This window comes from Apostichopus japonicus, chromosome 17, assembly GCF_037975245.1.
Source record: "Apostichopus japonicus isolate 1M-3 chromosome 17, ASM3797524v1, whole genome shotgun sequence".
NCBI classification, from domain to species: domain Eukaryota; kingdom Metazoa; phylum Echinodermata; class Holothuroidea; order Aspidochirotida; family Stichopodidae; genus Apostichopus; species Apostichopus japonicus.
This window is the reverse complement of record NC_092577.1, coordinates 30416410-30441897: the sequence shown is the minus strand read 5'-3', so window position 1 is coordinate 30441897 and position 25488 is coordinate 30416410. Positions and strand designations below refer to the sequence as shown.

The 25488-nt window shown below is 36.1% G+C and overlaps 2 protein-coding genes across 11 annotated transcripts in view; one reads left to right on the top strand and one right to left on the bottom strand.

Moving 5' to 3' along the window:
* The window catches only part of LOC139984144 (uncharacterized), a 60419-nt gene extending 36722 nt beyond the window's left edge, over positions 1-23697 (bottom strand). For 4 of the 10 annotated variants that reach the window (XM_071997888.1, XM_071997891.1, XM_071997893.1 and 1 more), the window contains exon 1: positions 18938-19209. The gene's annotated coding sequence lies outside the window, so the exon portion shown is untranslated. Of the gene's footprint in view, positions 1-18937; positions 19210-19537; positions 19923-23574 lie in introns of those variants that run through there. The other 6 variants (XM_071997890.1, XM_071997894.1, XM_071997897.1 and 3 more) reach the window with 3 other exon arrangements.
* Positions 23698-23737: 40 nt separating this feature from the next.
* LOC139984147 (probable enoyl-CoA hydratase, mitochondrial) overlaps positions 23738-25488 on the top strand; it is a 33272-nt gene continuing 31521 nt past the window's right edge. Inside the window, exon 1 of the mRNA XM_071997898.1 lies at positions 23738-23994. Within this exon, the coding sequence (XP_071853999.1) occupies positions 23886-23994 (109 nt within the window). The 5' untranslated portion in view covers positions 23738-23885. The remainder of the gene's footprint in view (positions 23995-25488) is intronic.

Genomic DNA, 25488 nt, shown 5'->3' with positions numbered 1-25488 from the left:
TTTGTCCCCCCTTCCCCACCACCCCAATGGATTCTCGGTCACCCCTGTTAAGGTTATATTATTGTCGCATAATCCTATAGCAAAGCCGAACCGAGCGTAAACTTTGCATCTATAAGTAGCTCTGCGCATCGAATGCTTTTTTGGTTAATGTTATTGTGTAAAGGTTGGATATTGCGTTATAATTTCTTCACACAGGAGCATAATGTAATTTCCTTCGCTTGAGTGATGGGGTATGACATATGACGTATATCAAAGACTATAGCGACAGGCGTTAGACCTCAGAATCTAGCCTGCCTATATATATATATATATATATATATATATATATATACAATATATTTATATATATATGTATATATATATATATATATATATTGACAAAAGAAATATCTCGATTTAATTATGAACACATATGGTTATCTTGTAAATCCCAATCCGGGTTTAATTAAACAGGGGTAATAATTAACCAGGCACGAAAGTGCATCAAAAGAGGTTTCGTTTCAAAAATAATAAGAACAGAAATGAAGAAGAGGGAAGTAAAAACAAAGGAACTCCGGGGGGCTTGTCGAAGAGTTTCACTCCCTAAAACTGAAAAAAAAGTCAAATCAGAGATATATAGACAAAAAAGAATGTATAGAGAAATTAAACAAAGCAAATTAAACAAAGCAAAATAAAACTTATTATATAATACGAATCCCGACTATAGTCTATATTTCGTCTATATTTCGTTTATATTTCGTCTATATTTCGTCTATATTTCGCCTATATTTCATTTTATCCACTACTCTGATTCTCGATAGGCGGGGATCATATACTGTATTGAAGAAATAAATATTTACAAAAGGTTACTATCTATTTATACAACAAAAATGCTAGAAATGCTAAACTGGGACAACTTTCAAATCTCTAATTGTTTTACATAATTTTGTGAAAATCCGTTTGAGTCGAACAAGTTTTCATTGTGACATAAACTGATCAGCAAGGGCGTCTTTACTGAATGCCATTTTTTTAAAAACATATTAAGCAATTCTTCTGATTACTTTACAGTTTCTCGCAATTTCCATAACATAAATGGGATTTCTATAATGATAAGCCTATGTACAGAAATATAGCTATCATCACATAACATCTATAATGATAGGAATTATGTAAATGTACTCTGTTATACAAAAAACGTTTAGCTACTTCCTATTTAAAATTTCGCAAAAAGTTTTCAAATTCACACACTGTATCATACATATCCATCTTGACTTTTAAAAAAAACACTGGTAAAACTCTATAATACAATAAATTTCAGTAACCAGCCGTTTGCAGTTCCTTTATCGAATTTCAAATAAATATTTATGCTTTACCGGATCCAATTTCTTCCGTATTAGAAATATCGATAAACGATGGTATAGCAATACCAATGAAGTCATTTTTGTAGCTCCCCTTGAAAAGCTTTTATATGAGCTATATAGCGATCGTGAGATTCTGCCGAAATTATCACTTTTTTTGCCAACGTGTTTGATGGACCAGTGCCATTTCGTCATATATCATTCGATTTGGCTGAAATTTCGTCAGTGGTTTGTGTGAGTTAAGTTAAGAACGTCAATGGAGGTCTCGAGAGGTCATATGCTGAAAACGTACAAAATGCTATATTCCCCCTTGAGCGTTTGTCCAAATCTGCTGAAATGGTGTGAATATAACGTTTGAATTGTGGTGAACCAAACTTGCTCAGGAAAAATATTTTTGTCGGCATGTGAGGGTATAAATCATAAAATTTTCAGTTATGATGAAAATGTAGGCCATACTAGATCATATGCCACGATCAATTTCAATTTTTTACTATTTGCCACCAGTATGAGTTTTGTTGTGAGTAGCAAAATGTCTTCCATCTTAATTTTCCCGCCATTTTGGGAAATAACTCCACCCACGGGAGACTTGATCAAGTCAAATATTTACTTGTTATTCAGGCTTCCTATCTAGTTCGATGTCATTCTCTGTAAAAGGACTACTTGGCAGATCTGCCCTTTGAACCTTTTTTTAAACAATTTGAACAGTTTGTGTGGTGTGTTATACGACATGTGAGAATGACCTATATTGTGAGAGCCGATTCTGATTTCTGCTCTTAAACGTTTCTCTGTGGTACGCCGATTATAAACAAGTTGCAGGCCGTTCTAATATTGTATGGGTGCAATTTTCGTGCGCAATTTTGGGTCAGCACAATTCAAACATGATATCCACAACATTTTAGCAGATTTAGCAGAAGAATACTTGTTTTTCACGTTTACGTTCTATCATTGCATGTATAAAAACAACGAAGTGCATATATACTGTTGGTTCTTTGTTTTTGCAATGGGGCAGAGTTTATCCCTAGGCTATAGTCATAAGTATACAACGATCTATTGCATCAAATAAGTTCGTGCTGGACAGTGTTTCCACTTTGATGGAAATTTCCCGGAATACCACAATATAGAGAAATATTTGGAGGACTAGCAAGGAGGAGGGGGGGTCGTATACATCCTACAGTAATTAGTGCTAACAACCGTTAAAATCAGAAATATTGCCAATCAAAACCAAGTTCTCAAAACAAAAGCTTAGCTGAGCTTCTGCAATGTGTTTCTGTATTGGTTTCCTTTATATTCCTTAATTTAATCGATAAAATAGTTACTACCTCATTGGATAGCGTTCATTATAATGTTTAACCTCCCTTTGATAGTTTATCATTTAACACGTTTCGTTTTCTTGTTTTACATGTATTGATTATACATTTTTATAGGTATACTTACCTGCTGATTACAATAAACAGTTGAGTCTAAAATTTATTTCCTTTTCGACTTAAAGAGTTCTCTTGTATTGTTTCTTGATAACTAGCTTGTTGACTTGCTGATTATTTGTACAGAAATGGTTTCCAAGTCATTATTTACATATTTACATAACTCAACCACGTGTGCTGCAGGCTAACACGCAATATAGCTTTACTTGGTATATATACTGTGGTGAGAAAAAATGTATATACTCTTGTCAACATTAATGTTATCACGCAATCGGATAACAGTAATTTGTAATTAAATATTTACCTGTGGGAAAATGTATATGAATTGGACATGTTCCAAACCATTTTTTTTTTGACATCTAGTATCAAATTAGCTAGTTCCCCAGTCAATTTCACTAAATATCCGTAAAAAAAAGATATATTTAACTTTCTTACCCCACCAGAGCGATTTGTTCTCCCTCTTTCCCCCTACCCCCTCCCTCCCTCCACGCTATTTTGTATTCTATATTGATACCCTCTCCTATATATATCATATCCTATCCGATTGCATATGTTCTGTTTGTGTTGGTTCTTCAAGGCTACCGTATTTATTTTTGACCGACACTATACATGTGCTTTAACTCCCAATTAATTTTCATCAATCGATGCATATATCACTTCGTACTATTTTCCTGTATGTATACCATAGTATATCAGTGACCTATCGGCTGCGATTATTAGTTGTATCAGCTCTGTTCTTAATTAGATCAATATCCTGGACATTATGCTCATGTTTTTGAGTATAATTGGAAAGCATAACAGAGCCAACGATAAATGCCTACGTTAACTTCCTCCGTCAAGTTTAGAACAGGTAACTAAGTATGACATCTTCAAGTTTGAGCTCGCCTTCTGTTGTAACCAGACGAGTCCCTTCAACGAGTGTATAGACACCTCTCTGTATAAGGAGAGGATGCATATACCCGCCAACGGAGCAATAGAAAGCATATCTTAGATGGGTGCTCCATTCATCATTTTAGAATTAAAACATTTCAGTATATATAAGGTCGACTGATTTTGTTGCATGACTTATACTCCTTTTTTACAACAGGTAATGGAATCTTATGCTGGATATGACTAAACATATATGAATACATATATATGATGAAAATCGGGGTGGGGGGGGGGGGTGGGCGGAGGGTTAGGCGGGTTACAGCCGCAAGACCCGTGGACAACTATAGGGAGTGGAAGTATATAGGCGACTGGAAAACTATTGGATCAAAAATAGTGTTTTCCCATTTTCGTAATATATACTTATGGGAAAATTGAATATTGCAGAAAGGGTGCCTGCTGACATAGTAGTCCCCGGGGTCCAACCCGGTTCTCTGTACCTCTGTACATAAAATATAAATGGAGATCTACTGAAGCCACGACTCTTAACGATGTATAGGTCTGCACATAGTTCTAACGGCTTTAGTGAGAAGTACATCATAGGCTTGTATATGATAACTTACTGAAATGCTGTAAAATCCTATAAAAAAAATATTTTCTAATCTTCTAAATGAATATTTATTCACCAGTATTAAAGATCTTTGGTTATAAAACAGAATTATTACTATTTCTTTTTTGGGTATTCCACAGAGCAGATGGCTTTTTTAAATATGCTTTCTTTTTAAGTTTATGTATATCACTTTAAAAATTAAACGGGTAGTTCTACACTATTGTCTGGTATATTTTAACACATGGATATGTTATTGAACACTGGAAAAAGGTATAATAAACTTCCACAATGTAGTTATTCCATCACAAAGTGTAAATGTAACCGTTGCCTTGGCCATTACCCAGACAAACATGTACATATACCCCATGGTAAGGCCGGTTTGTGTATTTCTGAATCTTTGTGGGTAAATTTACATATTCTGCGCGTATTGCGACACAATGATTTATGTACATTTACACATTGACAATGCTTAATTTACACTAACTTTTCAAAAAATGTTCCCCCTTTTCAACCAAAAGGTTATTTAACCCTGATGACATGTACTTTTGTAAGAAATGTGTATTACTCAGTAACAAGGTGTAAACTAACCATTCGTTGTATATTAGTTTACAAGCAAAAAGGATATAACACTAACAACATTTATTTTGAATTATCATAACAGCGTATAGAATCACACAACATACGATGTAATTATATACACTTCATTAGGGTTGTATTTGGTCTATACAATAATATTATTAGTATAAACTTCCTCTCTGGGAGGCAAATCACCCAGTTTTTATGTCACCGAAGTATAAATTTACTCGTTAATATATATTTCTATACCAGAAATTATTCTGTATTTTCTGGAGTAAATGGCGTCATTATTTGTATGCACCCTATATTAAAAACCAACATTTTGGGAGCCTAGAGCTGCCCAGACTACTAAGCCCTTTTTTTCTCAGAAGTCCCAACAACCGAAGCCGATGGGGCGACTATAGACCATGCAACTCTTTAGCTTGACATATCCTAACGTGTTATAAATATACGTAAAATCTTATATATACATACATATATATTAGTGTTTACACGGTTCCAAAAATCGGGAACCGGGTACCCGAGGGCCGTTACCCGTCGGGTATCCGGGTACCCGGAAAAAATTTGTTTACACTCGTGTATCACGATTTTCAAGAAATTACATATTGGATGCTGTAATAAATGCATTATATTCTCTACTGACAATGTTTTCATGTTCAAATACGTAGGTGAAAGATAAGGTATAAAACCTCCCTCAATAATTTTTATTTGCTTCTGTTTCTTTCATTAACTTGTTAATAAATAAATTATTAAATTATAATTAGCATTACTACTAACATCGCACTGCCGCCGCTGCTTATGCTAGCTCGTGCACATCTATTGGATCAAACCATATAAATATCCAATTTAGCTCTTAAACAGTTTTTAATACTTCTACTATCTATTATGCAGGCCCAGGGTTCGCATTAGCCGCGAGATTGCGCGATTCGCGCAATTTGATCGCATTTGGAATAAACGATTAGTAAAAAGCCACTTGCGATTACTATTTTTTAGTTATCCCGTCTATAATCCATAAACATCGCGTAAAATTCCTTGTCAGCCTTTCTTTCTTTGAAATAAACGAATGAATAAATAATAATTTCTTCCACATGGTAGCCTAACACCACACTAAGTCAATGAGAAATCTAGCTAAGCCTAACCATCTGTTTATTTGCTGGAGTTGTTACGCAGTTATAAGACATCCATGGCAGTGGCGTAGGAAGGTACTTTTGAGTGGGGGGGCTGAAGACTGATGGCCGGCCTGGGGGAGGGGTCTAAGGGGAGGGGGTGTCCCCCTCCCCTTTGGAATTTTTTGCATTTCCAGGTGGCCTCAGATACAATTTGGTGCAATATAGCACACTTCAACACCCACTCCATTTTGTAAACTTAATTTTGTATTTTCACCTGGCCTTAGATGCAATTTGGTGCTCCAAATGAGATTTTTTTTCTCATTTGGAAATGAAAAAGGGGTTTTCTGACTTGCGGAGTGGGGGGGCGGAATGATACTTCCGCCCCTCCACATTTTTCACTGGGGGGGCTGGCGCCCCCCCCCAGCCCCCCCGGTTCCTACGCCCTTGATCCATGGAATACTTTCGTTATTGCTGTTACGTTCGACCACATGGTTGCCTAACACCACACTAAGTCAATGGGGGTAGTCTAGCCTAGCCATCTGTTTATTAGCTGAAATTGTGACGCAGTTATAAGATATCTATGGAAAGCTTTCGTTATTGCTGTTATCTTCGACCACATTGTAGCCTAACACCACACTAAGTCAATGGGAAATCTGCCTAACCGTCGGTTTGCCATTTTTTTTTTTTTAAATCACACTTTGCTTAGGATTCGGGTAATAACTTAGGAACCGGGTAGTATCACGTCGGGCGGGTACCCGGGTACCCGGATAACCCGTGCAAACACTAATATATATTTATATATATATATATATATATATATATATATATATATATATATATATATATATATATATATATATATATATATATATAGTTTCTCCATGAAGATATCTGCATGGTGATTAGTAAAAACAAAAAACCTACATAACCATAGGCTTATGAGACGCGGGGGGGGGGGGGGCTGGGCTGCCTGGGGCCGTCTCATCAAAGTTAGTACAGCTGCAGGATATATGCAGGCAGAAATGTTTAAACGTGATGTGTACTCATATGTGATAAAAATTTACATTAGATTAAAGTGAAAAATATCACAAGGAAGTTTTCAGATATTTTTCATTATACTTGCATTTCATTAAATTATTCATCTTTTTTTATGACAGTAAATCAAACGAAACAGTCAATATTGAAGTACAGATATAATTAATAAATAGAAAATGGTGCACCCTGCTGTTATTTTTCTTTACCATATTGTTGGGTTGCAAAATGATTGATTAATATCGTGTTTCTTTTTGAACATTGCTTTCAGTTGTAGGTAAAGAACTATATACACCTTTTGTTATTAGAAACTTAATAACCAGGAAAAACATAACAATGAATTACTCTACTTACAAGAGCTTTTTATCAATATGAAGTTCTGGGGTACTTAAGTTTTAAATAATCAGGTCAGTGTGGTGGAAAACAATATGTGCCCATTAGTTATAGTTATAGTTAGTTAGTTAGTTAGTTATATAACAAGTTATATTTTTTATTGTAATGTGTGATTCTGATTGTTTTAATTCGTCCGTAAAGAATGAGACCAAACAAACAAACATACAGTAAACCAAAATACAAAGAAAACAAAGGAAATAGTAGATTGTTCAATTTGCTGACATCTTTCTTCGATGAAACTTGTTATGCTCCAGCTCAATTACTAAATATGAAGCCCCGAAAAATATGCCTAATAACTGTCATCAAAATCTGTGCTGCATTTCTTCCCTCTAGATATCTAGGTCAGATGTAGTAGTAGATGTTTCTAGGCCAAAAGTAATACCAATTGACTTACGAAAATCATTTCATTCGCTTCTTCTTTTTCTAATTTCATTTCAGTTTCTTTCTATTTGAATATTTCCCAGTTCCCACGGTTGAATTATCTTAAAGGATATATATACAGATATAATTGGACGATTCATTAAATGTTAACCAAAAGCTTTGTTTTTTAATTAAATCTTATCTGCTCTGTCATATTCTTCAGGTAATTACATAATTGGAGACATAATCTCATTATAAGCATCACAGAATTGTTCATCTTGTACTTTCCATACAGGGATATACGCATGCGTATATCCCTGTATAAGTGCACTTATGATCGGCTTCGGGGCGCAATGATGACCCTGTCCCAATATATATTCATTATCGATGGCATCGGGTGAGGATGGGGCGGAGGGGGTGGAGAGGGGCGAGGGGAGAAGGAGAGAGTATATAGCCTACTAACAGCCTGATTTAATCATGGGGGGGGGGGGGTCGATTAAAAGTGCCTGCTTCATGTCCATCTATACTTCTATGGATACATTTTTTTCAATTCATCAAAGTTATACAGAGAAATACATATTCTTTAAATTACTGGTCTTTGCTATGTTGAAGGTAATAATTCTCCACAAAATGTGTAACGACCGGCATGTGATGTTAAGTGTTTTAAACCTATAATATTAGCGGCCTTAAAAATGCGTTGAAGAATTATTATCGAAACGGATATGCACTCAATATTTACCTTTGAATTATACTTATTTGTCTGTCCTAATGATTTATAAAACTTTGAAAATCTTTATCAAAAATACTCACATAATATCCGAAGGCGTATCAAAATTGGAGCCTAACTTAGTTAAGGATGACTGCAGACAAAAACAAGGGGGGGGGGGGGTAGATATATCGTAGACATTCGAACATTATTGCTACTGCAGCCCTGATTTCTGTAGTATTGTTTCCTATAGAAATATATATGTAAACATAAGTAGCTTAAACGCCAACGTGGCTAGGTTACTTAGCCTAACGCACATACCATACAGTCAGCTCTCTAAAGAAGCAACATAAAACGCAATGGCGAAGCATAAGAGTGTAAGATTTCGCTGAGCCTCAAATACCATGGTTACGATGCATTACACATTTTGAGATATATGTTTGAGTTATATGGTTTAGATTTTGAGATTGTTAAAACAATGTTATTATCAATAAAATTTATGTCTGGACTGAAGAGCCGACGTCCGTCACCGATTTTGGTCTTAAAGGAGCATTTCAGACATTTACAAAATTATTCATGTTGAAGATCTTGAAAAGCGTAGTAGCTATACATCGAACCGATATTTGTATAGGCTATAGAGTATCCTTTTGCGGTGCACCCAACGCAATAAGACCTAAATCTTGCCCAAATTCATCCTTTCAAATATGCAATCGACAAAATAAAGAGAAAAGGTTGATCAGTCAAAGTTGCAATGTTGCAAAGGTATTTTCGTTTAATTTTCTCCTTTATTCAAAGTCTCAAATCATTCATTGCTTTCTGTTGAAAGATGTGTTATAGGTATGGTGTAATAATTTAGTGTAGGGCTATCATACACGTTACGACTTTCACACATACCTACTGACAAACCGTCTGTTTTCTCATTCTTACGTGAGCGTCCGAGCAAGACGTAAAAATAAGTCCACATTTTAAAGTAAATTTTAAGTATAAGTTGCAATAAATACAGAGCAAGGCGTTCTCAATGGTGATTGGTTCATCTATCATTACTACAATTTGAGCAGAGAAAGGCAAATTGTAATAAGTAGCAGTCTTTCGTAGTTACAGGTACCGTATAAGCTTTTCAAGTGACTGCAATATAAGCTCGCATATATACACGAGTAGATACGTTTGGGATGCGGAGAAGTATGACGTCAACTACAAAAGCATAATAAAGCGTTTATATATATATACAAATATATTACCGTTTCCATGAAAACCATTGGATACTTAACAACCTCCATGATCAAAAGGTCACACACTACAAGTGTATTAAAAGACTGACAAATGTTATCAAGATGGGTAAGAAACTATTTACAGTTGTGCAGCGATGTTTATAAGTCTTTTGGTACGACACCGTTTATCAGTGTGTATATATGATACCATAAACAATGGTGTACCAAGCACAGTCAACTTGGTGGTAGTATATTTTATTGTGTCTCGTCCGTCTTGTTTTTGTTGTTCCGATACGTCGAGATGATAACAGGCGTACCAGTTCGCCGGAAGAACAGACGAACTGACGGAAGGGGTTGCGGGGGGGGGGTGATGATTTCTGATGGCAGAAGGTCATACAAATGTACGAATTCGCCAAGCAGACTCAAGTCAAAATATAAATTGATAAGAGACTAGTACTCTAAAGGTTTTTTAATCATACAGATTGAAAAAGTCAATCATTGAATTTGAATGTCGATTTTGGGGGAATTATTGTCTTGTCTTTCTAAACCCAAAATGAATTCAAAACAAAACTGTCTGTTTCATATTTTACCAGGCTTACTAAACTTCGGGGGTGTGGGGGGGTATGTGTGTGTGTGTGGGGGGGGGTAAGGTTCCTGCAGTATCCTTTTATTTGCTTTCCAGACTGCTAAACTGGTCACAGATTCCAAACGTCTACTAATACTATCAATGACCATTATATTCCGTTCCATTGATATGGTACTAGGCCTCGTGGAGGAATCTACTACACTTTTGTATCTAGCAGTAAACAAAAACAGGATACTTTTTAGAAAGGGCCCTTTCACAGTTAACCACTATTTTGCAGTTATGTCTGTCCAGGGAACTGTTAGAGTCGGTCTATTTCCATTGATGACGTCATAAACATACGTTGACCTATTGAAGTGGCTTTCATTGTAGCCTACCATGTAAATAACAATGCTGTAACATATGCATGCCATCTCCGAATTAATGATATAGGCAGGCTATTTCTCTTTAAGGACGAATTACTACATCTATATATAGTACGGGAGTCTACAATACTATATATAATAACGTATGTAAAAGCAAACGCAAAATAGAACTTTCCAAATTCAGATTTTGGCGTGGCCATCGTATGCATTTATGGTCACGGGTTTCATTACAACTTTTCCTTAGCAACCTCTATCGTATGTATAGTACTGTATATAGTTCAAAGTAAAAGCAATTTAGGATGTTGCCTTACTTTGAAAGATGCAGTGTATTATACAATCAGATACACAACTCCGTGCTGAGGTAAGCATACAAAAGTATTACGCAACGTGGAGCAACACAAACTACGTCTATAATAGACAAGGTCTAGGCTCTTTCTGTCTGATGCATGTCTGGTGTGCCAAATGTGCAAAAAATCTATGTACGACATATACGTGCCGATGTCAGCATACAAAAGTACTGCGTAACGTGTAGTAACACAAATTACGTCTACAATAGACAAGATCTACCTCCAAGTTTCTGTCTGAGGGCATGTCTGGAGTGCCAAATGTGCAAAAAAAAAAAAGATCTATGTAGGGCATATTATCACGCGCATGCCATATGATATATACCAGTACTGCATATACATAACATGATTTTAGTTATCTTTGACAGACAATCAATTGCTACCCGTTGTGATGTAACCCCTTCGACTGGCGGGTCAAGCCATATCTCCAAGTAGGTAGCTGCCCCAAGTATCAACCTTATCAAGCAAGTCCTAGCATCTAGAACGTTCCTACTATATTTTCAATATGAAAGTTCAACCACTGCAAGAAAGTAATATACCCCAGGTAGGGAAATACGTCAATGGTTTGAAAGATTCCCAGATATGACCAGACGTTGTGTTTTCGGTATAACCTATACCTGTTTTCAGTGTCATTCTTTTTTGCACAATCAACTGTTATAATGCACGTAATATTTTTTTATATTAATGTGTGATGTAAGAGAAGGGAGCTTACGCAATATATATTCTGCAAGATTATTTTATACTTACAGTTTTTCTTTTTTATCCAAAGGTTATGGATTTTAGACAACAAACCAACAGACAAATTTGATATACATAGATAACAATCATTGTGTATGTAAACCTTTGATCTGAAGCCCTGTGTAATGATTAAACATTCAAAATGATCGGAGAAGGGATTTTTGGTGACCTAAACGATAAATAGGCCAGGCCAATCGAATCTTTCTATATATGGAATTTTGGTCTATAATGAGAAGTTTTAACACTTTTTTGAACGAGTCTCATAATTTCTCCTTCAACGTTGTTCCTTCATCAAAGTGTATTATATCTAGTCAACAAGGCATTTACATGCACTCTACCGTCAGGTTTATCAGTAGCCACCATGACCAGCTAAATTAAAGCAAATAACAGCAAACATATAAAAATGAAAGTAAAACCTACGGTAAATTAAAACTAATCTGCACTATGTGAAATCATGTTTTAGCAGCTGATTTCGCTTACGCTTGGCAACGTAATCAGGAAGTTGAGCACAAAATGTATAAAAAAAAGAAGTGAGACATTTATTTGAAACTAGGGTCAGAAGAGGGGGAGGGGTGGGAACAGGAGTTCGTCGCAGACAAAATGGACTTATCCTAACTCAAATATAATAGCAAATTTCACATTTTAGGTAATTGAACGGATTTCGCTTTTTGGTTATACTATAATTAATTAGTTACTAATTAGTCTAATAACATATGGACATTGCTTTTTTTCAACTTTGTATGGGGGTAACCGATGATTCTCCATTTCTTAATTTGATTTTAGTTTGAATTTTAGTTTGAATTTAGATTGACTTTGATTTTTTTTTCATTTAGTTTTGATTGAAAAGAATTAATTTCAGAAGTGGCAAGCTAAAAGTCACTATGTGGTCGAGAACCAACGTGCTTGTATTTAGAGTACCTATGTAATATAGTATTCTTATGAGAAAAAAAGTAAAAAACGAAAGAGAAAGTGGACAAAAGTGAAAGGTGGAATATAATCAGATCAGTGTCAATGAGCGGTATTACAAGAATTGACAAAGATAGAAAAAAACAGTCATGGTGAAATTGTAAACTTTCCCACCATCAGACAATGGATGATGGATGATGGGAAGACTGTTATGAGTTACTCATATACTATAAAAAATAAAAAACTTTAAAAAAAAATCTAAAAGAATAAAAACATGGAGTTGTAACAATAAACGGATGTTATAAACATAGAGGTATAAGTTAAATGAACAAACATCACTATTATATATATATATATATATATATATATATATATATATATATATATACACCATGGTCAAACGCCAAAAATATGGGTGAGGGACCCTTCGAGTAAGGAATAGACATGATACCGCTTAAACCGATAAGACATTGTAAAGTGTATATTGTATATTATGTGTATATTGTAGTGTATATTATAATCGACTTAACGTGGACATTCAGTTACACACTGGAGATACACAGAAGAGCCATTTTGTATAAGAGGCCTCAGTTGATCATTCTCCAGGGGACATGTAGGCTGTGAATTAGGAGCAACCGTGTAAGAGAAGCAAGGAAAACCGTTGTTAACGAATGAGTCCCTTTGGGGCATCGGTTGAATGAAGGAAGTGGGCAATATCGTTACCATGCAGTCAAACTTGCACTATATCGAAGCCTATACTGGCAATGATTAAATCGTCAGTAAGCTCTTTCGGCCACATGATTACATATCTGCTTATAGTTACGGAGCTGAATAGCTACCTGTGGCTACATGTGGGTTGCATAGCTACCTATGACTACAGTATAAATAGCTACTTATAGCTACGGGGTTGTGTAGCTAGCTATATAGCTACGGAGTTGAATTGCTACCTATAGCCATGATTACATAGCTACTTATAGCTACGGAGTTGAATTGCTACCTATAGCCATGATTACATAGCTACTTATAGCTACGGGGTTGAATAGCTACCTATATATGGCTACGGGATTTGTATAGCTACTTATAGCTACGGGGTTGTGTAGCTAGCTATATAGCTACGGAGTTGAATTGCTACCTATAGCCATGATTACATTGCTACTTATAGCTACGGGGTTGAATAGCTACCTATATATGGCTACGGGATTTGTATAGCTACTTATAGCTACGGGTTTATATAGCTAGCTATGGCTACGGGGCTGAATTTGCTACCTATAGCTATACGGGTATATCTTTAGCTTCTGGGTTCCATATAGCTATATACATTTAGCTACCAGATTGTGTATAGTATACACGTGGCTATACATGGGTTTTTAATGGCCTACACCACATTGAAAATGATTTCATGCCTAACGTAAGTAAATTTAGAACAAGTGCTTGCCTTTTGAAAAAAGTTCTCAGCCTGTATGAAATGACAACCTCAAATTTCACTTCTATTATCAAATTTATTCTAATAGATAACTTATATACATGCTTTTAGAGGGAATAAATGTTTCGTGATTTAAGTAGAAATACGATTTCATGTGATTACCTATACCAGGAAAGATTGCATAAGCAGTGTGAGCAGATATTGAATTATTGCCTACACATTTCGAAAAAGTCAAGAGAGAAGAAATGCAAAAACGAAACCATGCAAATACTGAAAAGGCAAGTTGCAATATGACGAAATATAATCAAGCAAGTTACCAAAAAGATTGTAACTGGAAAAAAAAATGAAATTTTCATGCATTTTTTCTTTCCACTGCTGATTTTCTTCGCCTTTTTTTGTGAGGGGCGGGGGGATATATATATATATATATATATATATATATATATATATATATATATATATATATATATATATATATATATATATAAACTAGCATGTCATTTCATATTGCGGACTGAGCAATGGAATCCAGTAAAGGGAATTAGATCAAAGAATATATCTACTCTACTCTAGACAAAAGCAAATTTATTTTTCCTTGCATCAATGTTTACTTAGTAAACACTGCTGGTATACACATACATGATATAGCAGGAGAGCTTGAGTATCTCAGCTTTTACCAGACACATCTGTATGTCATCATTTTGAACCAGTCTATGCGTGCCAGTGCTATCTTAGCGCAATGGAAACTTTTATCATTAATCCAATGTGCTTGTACGAAATGGCAATGTTTGTTCAGGAAGTTAATATAAGGAAGGTATTAGTCTGAAACCAGCATGAACAGAAAATCTATATAGTCTTGAATGTATCGGATTTTACTTTGATTGATTACGTTAATTTCTGTAACTTGACGATATAGATTTGGAAAGTAGCATCAGTTTACAATGCAGTACCATGTAACAAGGCTAGTTCCTTTTTGCATTTGAAATTATAAAAACTTTTCTTGTTGTTGAAAATGCAAGATTTGCACTAATATATGATTATTGTTACACTGGTGTTACAAGGTGTCTCGGAGATGAAGCGTTTAGAATTGTGTTTTTACTACTTTACTCAGTTCATCATGCTAGTGCACATTATAAGAGCATTGCTATAAGAGAGAGAGAAATACAAAAACGAAACCATGCAAATACTGAAAAAGCAAGTTTGCAATATGACGTAATATAATCTAACAATTTACCAAAAAGATGGTAACAGCAAAAAAAAAGAATAAAATTGTCATGCATTTTTTTCTTTTCACTGCTGTTTTTTCTTCGCCCTTTGTTGTGAGGGTGGGGTGCGGAGGTGGGGATATATACATACATACATATATATATATATATATATATATATATATATATATATATATATATATATATGTGTATGTATGCATATATATATATATATATATGTATGTATGTATATATATATATATATATATATATGTGTGTGTGTGTATTATGCGTTACAAAACTAGCATATGACTAACATAATTATGGATGCGTGGAACATTGCAGATATCAAAGTTCAAAATCAATATAAATATTGGTCATGTTAGTCATGTAAATTCAATTTTAACATTAACTTATAAAATTATGGATGACTGGTATTGTTAACGGCTGGAGGAGAAGGTTAAAAGCAAACAACTATCTCTGTTTATATATGGTATGCCTATCATTGATAATCTTAAAAGAAAATTGTGTTATTTATAACGTACAGGATTCACATGATGCGTCCTGAGATCAACAACATGTCACAAAAATTATCAACAAATCATAAAAAATACAAAGAAACATACACACATAAACAAGAAATAGTAGGCCTAACAAATTTAATAAATTTCCAAATGGTTCAACTAACGATTTGATAGGACAAATTTCATATTTAACACAATTTATAGAATGTGTTAAATCACAAATTTACAATATAGCACTAAGGGTATAACGGCGCTATAGTCACTCTAATGCTGAATTGTTGCGTTCCAAAATGGAAAGCACGGGGAAAAAATATATATATATAGTGTTGTTACAAACCTAACCAACACGTGAAACAGGCATGATACACTTTTATGAATTGAATTTGATGAAACGTTTTCCGAACGAGGAAATATACGGCCCTCTATAGACATGATATTTTCATTTATTCTACCGAAGTATCGAACCTGAAATAATATCATTAAAGTTAAAACCCTGCAGGTTTGAAAAATTAAAAAAAAAAAAGTTTGTTGAAAGTAAATGTACATGAAGATTGGCGTGCATGTGCTGTGGGGGGACAGGTAAGAGAGGAATGCGGTAAATCCAAACCAGCCAAACCAACCATGACATTTAACAAGTCTTGTGTTACAGAGATCTTTGAAACGAACAAACTCCCTCACAGGAAAATATATTAAGGTGACCATATTTGCCTGACTGGAATCAGGGACATTTATTGCGATGGGGAGGGGTCTAAGGGGAGGGGGTGGAAATTTTCAAGTGCCTAAGGTGCTAAGATGTAAACTAGTGATACTTAGAATCACTTTTAAATCAATTTTATTTTCAAAAATGTAGCTTTTTCTCGAATGAAATTTACTTAGTTTACGAAAGAGTGCTAGGCTAGATCGATCTAGCATAGTCCACTTTACACTGGCCCACCTGAAATACTGGTTAGTTCCGTTCTGAGACTGCACACTTGACTAAATTTTGTTTTTACAAATATTTTACTAATAATGTGGGATGTTTTCGAAATTCCTGAACATTTTGACGAATCGGGGACATTTTCGGGGACACTTGTTCATCGGGGACAGCACACTGTAATCCGGGACTGTCCCCGAAAATCGAGGACGTCTGGTCACCTTAAAATATATGTACATTTATGGCCTAGCTTCCCCCCCCCCCCCTTCATGTTAGTGTACGTTGAAGATAAACGTAAGCAGTGTTAGGGCTAAAACCCACTGCTATAGTTTTTGATTCAGGTTAAAGAACTATTTCAATCTTCAGATTCAAGGTTTGCAAAAACCCATCTCTGTTACAGAAGTAGAAAGGATTTAATAAATAAGGAACAAGTTTATAAAAGACGAGTATCTTTGACTTAAAGATTTCGAAATAATAGACTTGTTCAAGTCGTCAGTCTTCTCTGTGAAGGGACGTTAGAAATCTGCAGTCGATCCCAAGTATCATAAGAATATCCTTATATGTTTAGGAAAGTTGTTTATATCTTGAACATAAAGGCCAAAGATGGTGGTTGGGTAAGCTTCTAGTTTTCAAACGTATATATAAGTAATGTATACTGACTAAAGCGGTTGTACGAAATATGGTTGTAGCCATGTACGTGTACAAAGCCCTCTCTTTTGTAGCACATATCTCTTTAACACTGCTAATTATCAACTTATTTATAAATATAAATATTTCCTGCATTAGACAACGATTAAAAAAAAAAGAGATTAAAAATTTCATCTTTAACTGGACTTACACTTTCTTTTTTAAATCTTTTTTAAAGTTTTTAATAACAAAAGAAATATTATAAGCAAACGACCACGTAAGTTTTGATGTTTATTGTTTTAAAACTAATTGATAAACAAACAAACCTTTATTTTCTGATGTGATTGCGGGAAGTGCTATAGGAACATTATACGAGTTATTCCCATCAAGTAAAAGCCTTAATTACTGAACTTACGTCAACATTTACGGTATGTTACACTTCCATTGTTTTCCTAATATCATGGCGTGCATTAAAGGAGCATTCGCATTACATATTGACCCCGTTTTTGTCTTCTTGTTTTCCCCCTGCTGTCTTGATTTGCTTTATTATTATATCCTTGTTGTGCTGGCTTGCTTCCTTTTTCTAATCATATTGTATTTTGTGTTATTTGTTATTTTCTTTATGATGTTGCTTCCTTTTGGGAGGTAGGGTAGGGTAGGAGTAAGGGTAAGGTAGGGTAAGGGTAGGGGTAGGTGTAGGGGTGAGGGCAAAACTGATACTTTGAATTGAACTGCCGGATACCCACGTCATAATTACAGGGTATGAAGACTCGCGCACAAAGAAACGTCTAATGACGGTATTTTGACCTAGTTTCGAATGAGGTGTAACAGAAGTGTAAGACACCACCATCGACCCTGCAGAAAATACACACACATGGCTTGCTACCGTCGGTAATTAGACACTAGTGTACGGTCAATACATACAGCTACGGTCAATACCCACAACACAGTGTACATAGCAGCGATGGACATATCAGGTCTAGATAAAAGATAACAAGGTATCACGTTTCATTACTGTCTGCATTTTGCAGCGACAGAAAGAAAACTTCACTTGCAAGCAACGGAAAGTTAACTTTTTCAGAGCGCGACACGCGGTTTGGGCGAGTCTTCGATGCCTTTAAAACAGGGTTGTCCAACCTACGGCCCGCGGGCCACAGTCCGGCCCGCCGCAGGGTTGCGTCCGGCCCGCCAGAGATGCTCTATACGGTTCGAAATTTTAGTGAGCAGATTTATTGATAACAATTTGAAGCTAAATAATCAATCATTCGAACCTTCTGGGTCCAAAAAACTGCATACAGGTCAGTTTGTGTGACACTCTCTCAGCGGAGGGGGGGGGGGGGCGGCTGAACTTTATTCATCTGTTTTATCAGGAAGGAAAATAAATCAGTGCGCTCCGCGCGCAGTGCTCACATTTTGTTGCATTGGCTTCGGGCAAAAAATCGAAAAATCGAGCGTAGGGTTCATGCGGCCCCCTCCTTCATCGTAATCATTCCATGTGGCCCTCCTCTGCAAAAGGTTGGACAACCCTGCTTTAAAACTTACCTTGAATTCTTCTATAGGCTAACAGACAGACAATGCCCAGGTCCTGGTCATAAAATGGACTTGAAAAATGTATCGACTTTTCTTTCTGACAATCTAATGGTATAACAGTATATTTGCAATTATAGCCTTACCTAAATAATTTACTCACCCAGATGTAAATCTTTGGTATATTTCTTTGTATAAATACACGACGATATGTATCGACGGAATATTCTGGTCTATAGACTCTTCTAAGTTCTTATCCCAGGTGAACGATAAAATCCTCAGCCATTGAAAAACATACTATTTTATAACATGTTATATGCGTATATACTGCCGACGTATACTTAAACCGCACACAACGGAGACAATGGAATATAATATTTCCATGTGTGAACAAAAACCGATCTGAGTTTACACTGATAGTAAAGGCCTATGTTGAAGTATTGGTACAAATGAAAATGAAAAGTTAATGATTAAATTTCGTTATACAAAAAACAAAAAAACAAACACAGACACACAAACCAGGAACAGTATGTCATGGTGATTAAGAGAGTCATTAATTAACTTCTCTGTCCTTTCCGTGTGGGATTTTTCCCCCCAAAGCATCGTGTGAAAAGAAAACAGACGACAGGCAGATAGACAGACAGACATTCTACCGTGTGAACTTATGCGGACTTTGGATCATTGTACGGTTACAAAAATTCTGAATCATCAATTTAGTCAAATATGTTTTAGCGATTACTTTATAATCATCGTATCCACCTACCTGTGTTTGTAAATAGTCTGTTGAAATATTTACAGCGATCCTCCGATACGTTTTTTTTGTGTTTCCGTGCAATGAAGTATAACTTCGTGTAAGTCCTGTTTTAGTCCAGTGACAAACATCCAAGCTTTCGATCCTGATCAAAGAGAACGCTTCTAAACAATCGAGCATAAGAAACTCTCTCTATCTATCTATAGCCGATTCAATTTACTTGTTCATTAGCAGAACAACTGCAATATAGTCTGATTCCGTGAACAAATTTTATAACGGGTCGAAACAAACTTTTTGTATCTCATCAAACTTGAATGATCAAACCAGTTTAGACGTGTTGTTGAGTCAACACACGTAGAAACCAAAAATTAAATGAAACCGAATTCGTAGCACACGTCAGGGGGTACCCCACAGCAGAATATGTCCAACCGAGAATTTTTGGGAAGTTAGATTGGTAACCAGAGTTTACATCTCATAATCTGCTATCCTTACATGTATCTCAGAGGATGGCGTACTTTCATTGTGCTTAAACGAATAACTCTTTGTTATTTCCCAGGACTCTATGGTTGTGTCATTAGAAAACATTTCGGGAGACGAGAGGTTACGGTGGGGATGGGGGAAGGGGGGTGGGGACGGAGGTTCAGATGTTTAATGGACCAAAGAACTTTTGACCGTGATATTTTGAATTACCGACTTGGTCTCGTTGACCCTTTGCAGTAAATGTGTTCTGATAGCTCACAATAAAAAGGGCTTAGTTACATATAATAAGTTAAAGAATCCGAAATGTAAGTATTGAAATACGGGAAAGAGAGGGTAAGGGGGATTGTGTGGACGGGGTCAAAGAGGCACCCCACCCCGATCTTTGTAGCGCTACAGGTGACAGGATTAAGACTACGCCGTTACTAGGTTTTTTTTCTAACGATGCGAGAAGGGAGGGGGTCGGGTGATAGGGGAATACATCCCCGGTGTACGGGGATATTATGTGTAATAAAGGGTAATTTATTATCATTTCTTAAGGAAAGATTAAAAACTCAAAACGGCCGGGTGATACTATTGCCCACGGGGACCTACCTATGTCTTCAAGCCTATGGACACTTGAAAGGTATATTTTGAAGCATGGAAGTATATATTTATATCATGGTAATTTGGTTAGTTGCTTCCGAACTGCACTTTTGTGTCGAATTTCACATAGCAACTCTATATACATGCTTGCACTACTGGACGTATCTCACTTTTTGCAGGTATCTGGCAATTTATAGTGAGACTATATTGCTCATCGGTAACAGCTTGAAAATGGTCACGTCTACTTAGATTGATCGTGACCTATGTGAAATATTTCCCTTTTGAGAGACGTAGGCCTACAACAGGTTTTGTAAGTACCAATCTTTAGGTCAAATAAATTTGACAGGAACTGAACTCTGTAAGGAATTTCCAAATGATATGATCAAATATCACAACTATTGAAACCCGAGTGACTTCAAAATCAGATTATTGTGTCGTGGAGGAATTTGATTTCGGCCTGGCAGGAAACTTTTGGGCCGGGGGAACCTCTGTAACTGTCTAATGTTCATCATTCGCCGCGATAGGCAAACCTGTACACCACATGCATTGCATGATGGAAGTTTTAGTTTAGTTTAAAGGTCTGCTGTATAGACCCCAACTATAGCACGTTTATCATGGAAGTTTCTTGAGGTTACATAATCACCTGCCTTGGGTCGTAAAATTCACCTCTTTTTACCAATTAGTCTGCAACGCCTGCCACATATTTTTTTCTTGTATGAGAGTCTTGAGTGACGCTAGATGATTGAGTACACTGTAGACATGAACATTTTTCCACACAGTGATTACACAAAGAGAAATATAATGCAGGATAATTGTTGAGTTGAGTTGAGTTGAGTTGAGTTGAGTTGAGTTGAGTTGAGTTGAGTTGAGTTGAGTTGAGTTGAGTTGAGTTGAGTTCAGTTCAGGTCAGTTCAGCTCAGTTCAGTTCAGTTATGTTCTGTTCGGTCCAGTCCAGTCCAGTCCTGTTCAGTTCAGTTCAGTTCAGTTCTATTCAGTTCAGTTCAGTTCAGTTCAGTTCAGTTATGTTCTGTTCGGTCCAGTCCAGTCCTGTTCAGTTCAGTTCAGTTCAGTTCTATTCAGTTCAGTTCAGTTCAGTTCAGTCCAGTTCAGTTCAGTTCAGTGCAGTTATGTTCTGTTCTGTTCTGTTCAGTCCAGTCCAGTCCAGTCCAGTTCAGTCCAGTTCACGTCAGTTCACTTCACTGCAGTTCACTTCAGTTCAGTATGGACACTATATTCAGGCAAATCATCCACATCCGTTCACAAACCCTCTGAGAAGAGAAGTTCTTACGATCATCTATGTCTACTACAAACTTTCTGCGAACATAAGGCAAAGACCTCTAGTGTTTATATCCTTCAAAAAACCATGAAAAAATAATACATGCTAATTAGTAATCGAAACCATTGACTACCTATTATAACTGGATTAATTAATAACATTTATATTGAACTTGGAATGTACTAATAGCTTTTACATACAGTTGTGTATACAAACGGAGTATAATTATATTCCTAAAATTCCAATGTCATGCAGCTGCATTGAGATATCGTGAGTTAAAGGTTTATGATATAATATCAGCCTATATAATGACCGTGAAATATCAAGGAAGTAGATGCCTGAGGGGGTGGCAGGGGGGGGGGCAGTGGGCCGGTCACTGAAGTGGCCTTCTCTGCCGCGTTGGATCAATATATGACGAACATAGATATCATTACCAAGATATAGAAATTAGTTGTTGTACCAAACAAAATGTAGTTTCTGCTCCTTCTCAACGTGAAAATCACGAGTATACGATGTAATATCTACTTTATAAGAAAAACTCGACCAGGAAAGAACCTGGGCACGAAAACCAATTACTACCAAACGACTGATCCGCTCTCAACCCCAGTCCCCTTGCATCGGGACTGTGACTGTGTGATCATCGTCGTGTGTGCATCACCATTCCCCTCGAAAGGGAACAGATACTACACGTGATCTTAAGCCAAAAGGCCGAGAAGCGATGTTATATCTATGATAACCGTAGCCTTGGGTGCAAACTCGGATTTTTTTTAATATACAAAACGACCTATAGTTATATTGATATTGGATTGCTCCTTTAATATTGAAAGAATTGATATATAAGTTCAGGGTCACTCCAAGTGGTTTCCTTTCCATATATTTTAAAGCATGTTGAAAATAAGTTAAGCAAAATTGTACTGGTGAAGATTTGAGATGCCGACAAATGTCAGCTTAATTAAGTGCATAAAGTGTAACTGATTGTTATTTTTTCATCATGGATAACTCTAAAGTATTAAACCCGCAAAGTATGAATATAAGTTTTACTATGTCATATGCATAGTTTTACAGTGTACATGAAGTATTCCATTTTTTTCATTGCTCAGACTAGTCAATCTTTCCATGTCCGTCCGGCTTGTAGATCCATGGTATTTCATATTGTAAATTTAGCAAAATGACTCCACTGTTTATCAATGATTATCAGGAAGTTTTTTTTTTACTGATATTTAACAAACCAATCAGCTCATATACGAAACAAGATATGGCTATGCAGATCATAAGTATATTTGTGGCGAGGAAGCGGTTGGTGATTGAGATTGGCATGGGCGTAGAACCCGGGGGGGGGACATGCCTGCCCCCATACTGTAAGGGACGTAGCACAAAATATGCCCCACTTTTCAGGCCTCTAATGAAAAAAAATAACTACGATGAAAATCTCTCCACGTGTTATCTAGAAAAAGGTTAGTCGGAATATTTAGTCTTGGCAATATATCGTCCAATGTCTCATGAATAAATTAAAAAAGCTCTTGATGACAGTCACTAGAATAAATCGGCGAATTGATTTGATCATATTCCGGATATCCGGGTATTACAGCGAGTTTTGAAGATTGCTTGTTGATATTATAACTTGGCAATTTCAATGTATCAAATATGTTAGTTTGTTATCCAGTCACTCGGTCCGTTAAGTAAATTCAGAATTAACTCAGCCGTTACTTACCGTAGTAACCAAGTAAACATTTATCGCTTTAACTGTCCATCTTGGAAAGGCATATGGATAGACTCGCCACTATATACAGCTCCAAGTGTAACCCCCGGTTACTGACTCCCTCCGGTTCTTGACTTGTAAACAGGGAGTTGCTGCCTGAGCCGACACTACCAGGTACAAGAGCGCAATTGTCGGGGCGCTACACATATTTGGTGAAGAAGGGGTTTAATATTATTGAGGAGTGAGGACCCTGGTTAAATGTGTCACACGATCATGACCGAGGTCCGGTAAACTGCTAAGTACCAAGTTCTTTTCATCTCATAATGGCAAGTTCTCGCCTCAGACAGCTTCACTCTGCTCTGCTTGCTCCCTACCGTTCTAAAGTTGACGTAAAGACGCTTTCTCAACGGCTTTGCAGCTCTTCTTCTCAAGGTTTGTCTGGCCTAAATCTCGCAATTTCGCGATTGCACCTAACCAGTTAGGCCAGCCCTATGACACTCACTAGCCTTGCTTTATGCTAGTACCACTTGCACGAAAAAAAATAAGGCACGTAATTTTCTTGTGGTTTGGGTAAAGTACCTTATAATAATTATATCGCATAAAACGTTAAATGGAAAGTGATGTGCTATCAATGTGTACTGCTGTAAAAGTTACTTTGTTGAACTTTAATTCTATGTTATATTTTTGCCCCACACTGGAATGGAAGTCTAAAACATTGACCATGGACATTCTAGTAGCTACTGTAGGCCTAGCCTAGGCAGGCACTCAATTTCCTGTAGCCTAAGTTGGGCCCTAACTTAGGTTAGACCTAGCCTAGACCTTATTATGAACACCTATTTATAGTCATGCTCTGTGGCTATTCATAAAGGAGGCGATGTATGTAAGTTTCAATAATTTATTTTATACTGAGAGCACAAATGTTTAAAACTGATGATCCCTCTGATTTTCCTCAGAGTCTTAAGTCTAGTTTGCGATGCAACTACTATAACCAAGGCCTATATTTCATTACTGTTTTGATCAGATTGTGTCAGAAAGAAATTTTTACTTGTAAAACTGCCATGTATACAAGGATACCCTTAAACAAGGGAACACCAAACTTACCATGTAACCTTTAGGCCTAAAAAAAATTGCTTACTATTCATATGGCAATTACTACAATATAGTCTAGGATCATTCTATATTACATCACCAGATTTTAAAGTATTTGGTAGTTCGACCTCTTTTAAAAGTTACCAAATTTATTGTATGAGCCTTGGAACACCATGAAACAAGCATTTCCAGACAATACGGACATGAACAGAATGGATTATTAAATCAAATGTGCAGAACATGTGTGAAACACTTCAAAGTAGAGCCTGGATATTGTACTTGAAGGTAATTAAATTCAATACTGTGCAGATTTTAATGTCATATACACAGAATAATATTTACAATTTTCTGTATTCTTCTGGTCTAATTCACTTAATTAAAAGACTTTTACTATGAAATGAATGCCAATCAATACAGACATGAACAGAATGTATTATTAATATAAATATGCAGAACATATGTGAAACACTTCAAAGTACAGTGTACAAAAAACAAAAAAACAAAGTACCCAACCAGAGTTGTACATATAAATCACACAATGTACAACCTAACATTGAAAATATATTTTTTGCATGTTCACTGAAAGTGACAGGCTTTGATTGCTGAGAAGGATTTAATGGGTATATGTACAGTAATTAATTGATCTTTAACCTAATTCATAAGTTTGATGAAGATGTAAAAACAGGAAGGACCAGCAAAACAAAAGTTCCAGATTCATCTTCAAAAAGCCTTTGAAGAAGATCCTGCTCTGAGGATCGAAACCTCATGCCAACTTACTTTTACACATTCAAAAGAAAATGTTAGACTTTCATACAATTCAAAAGGCAATGCTATTGT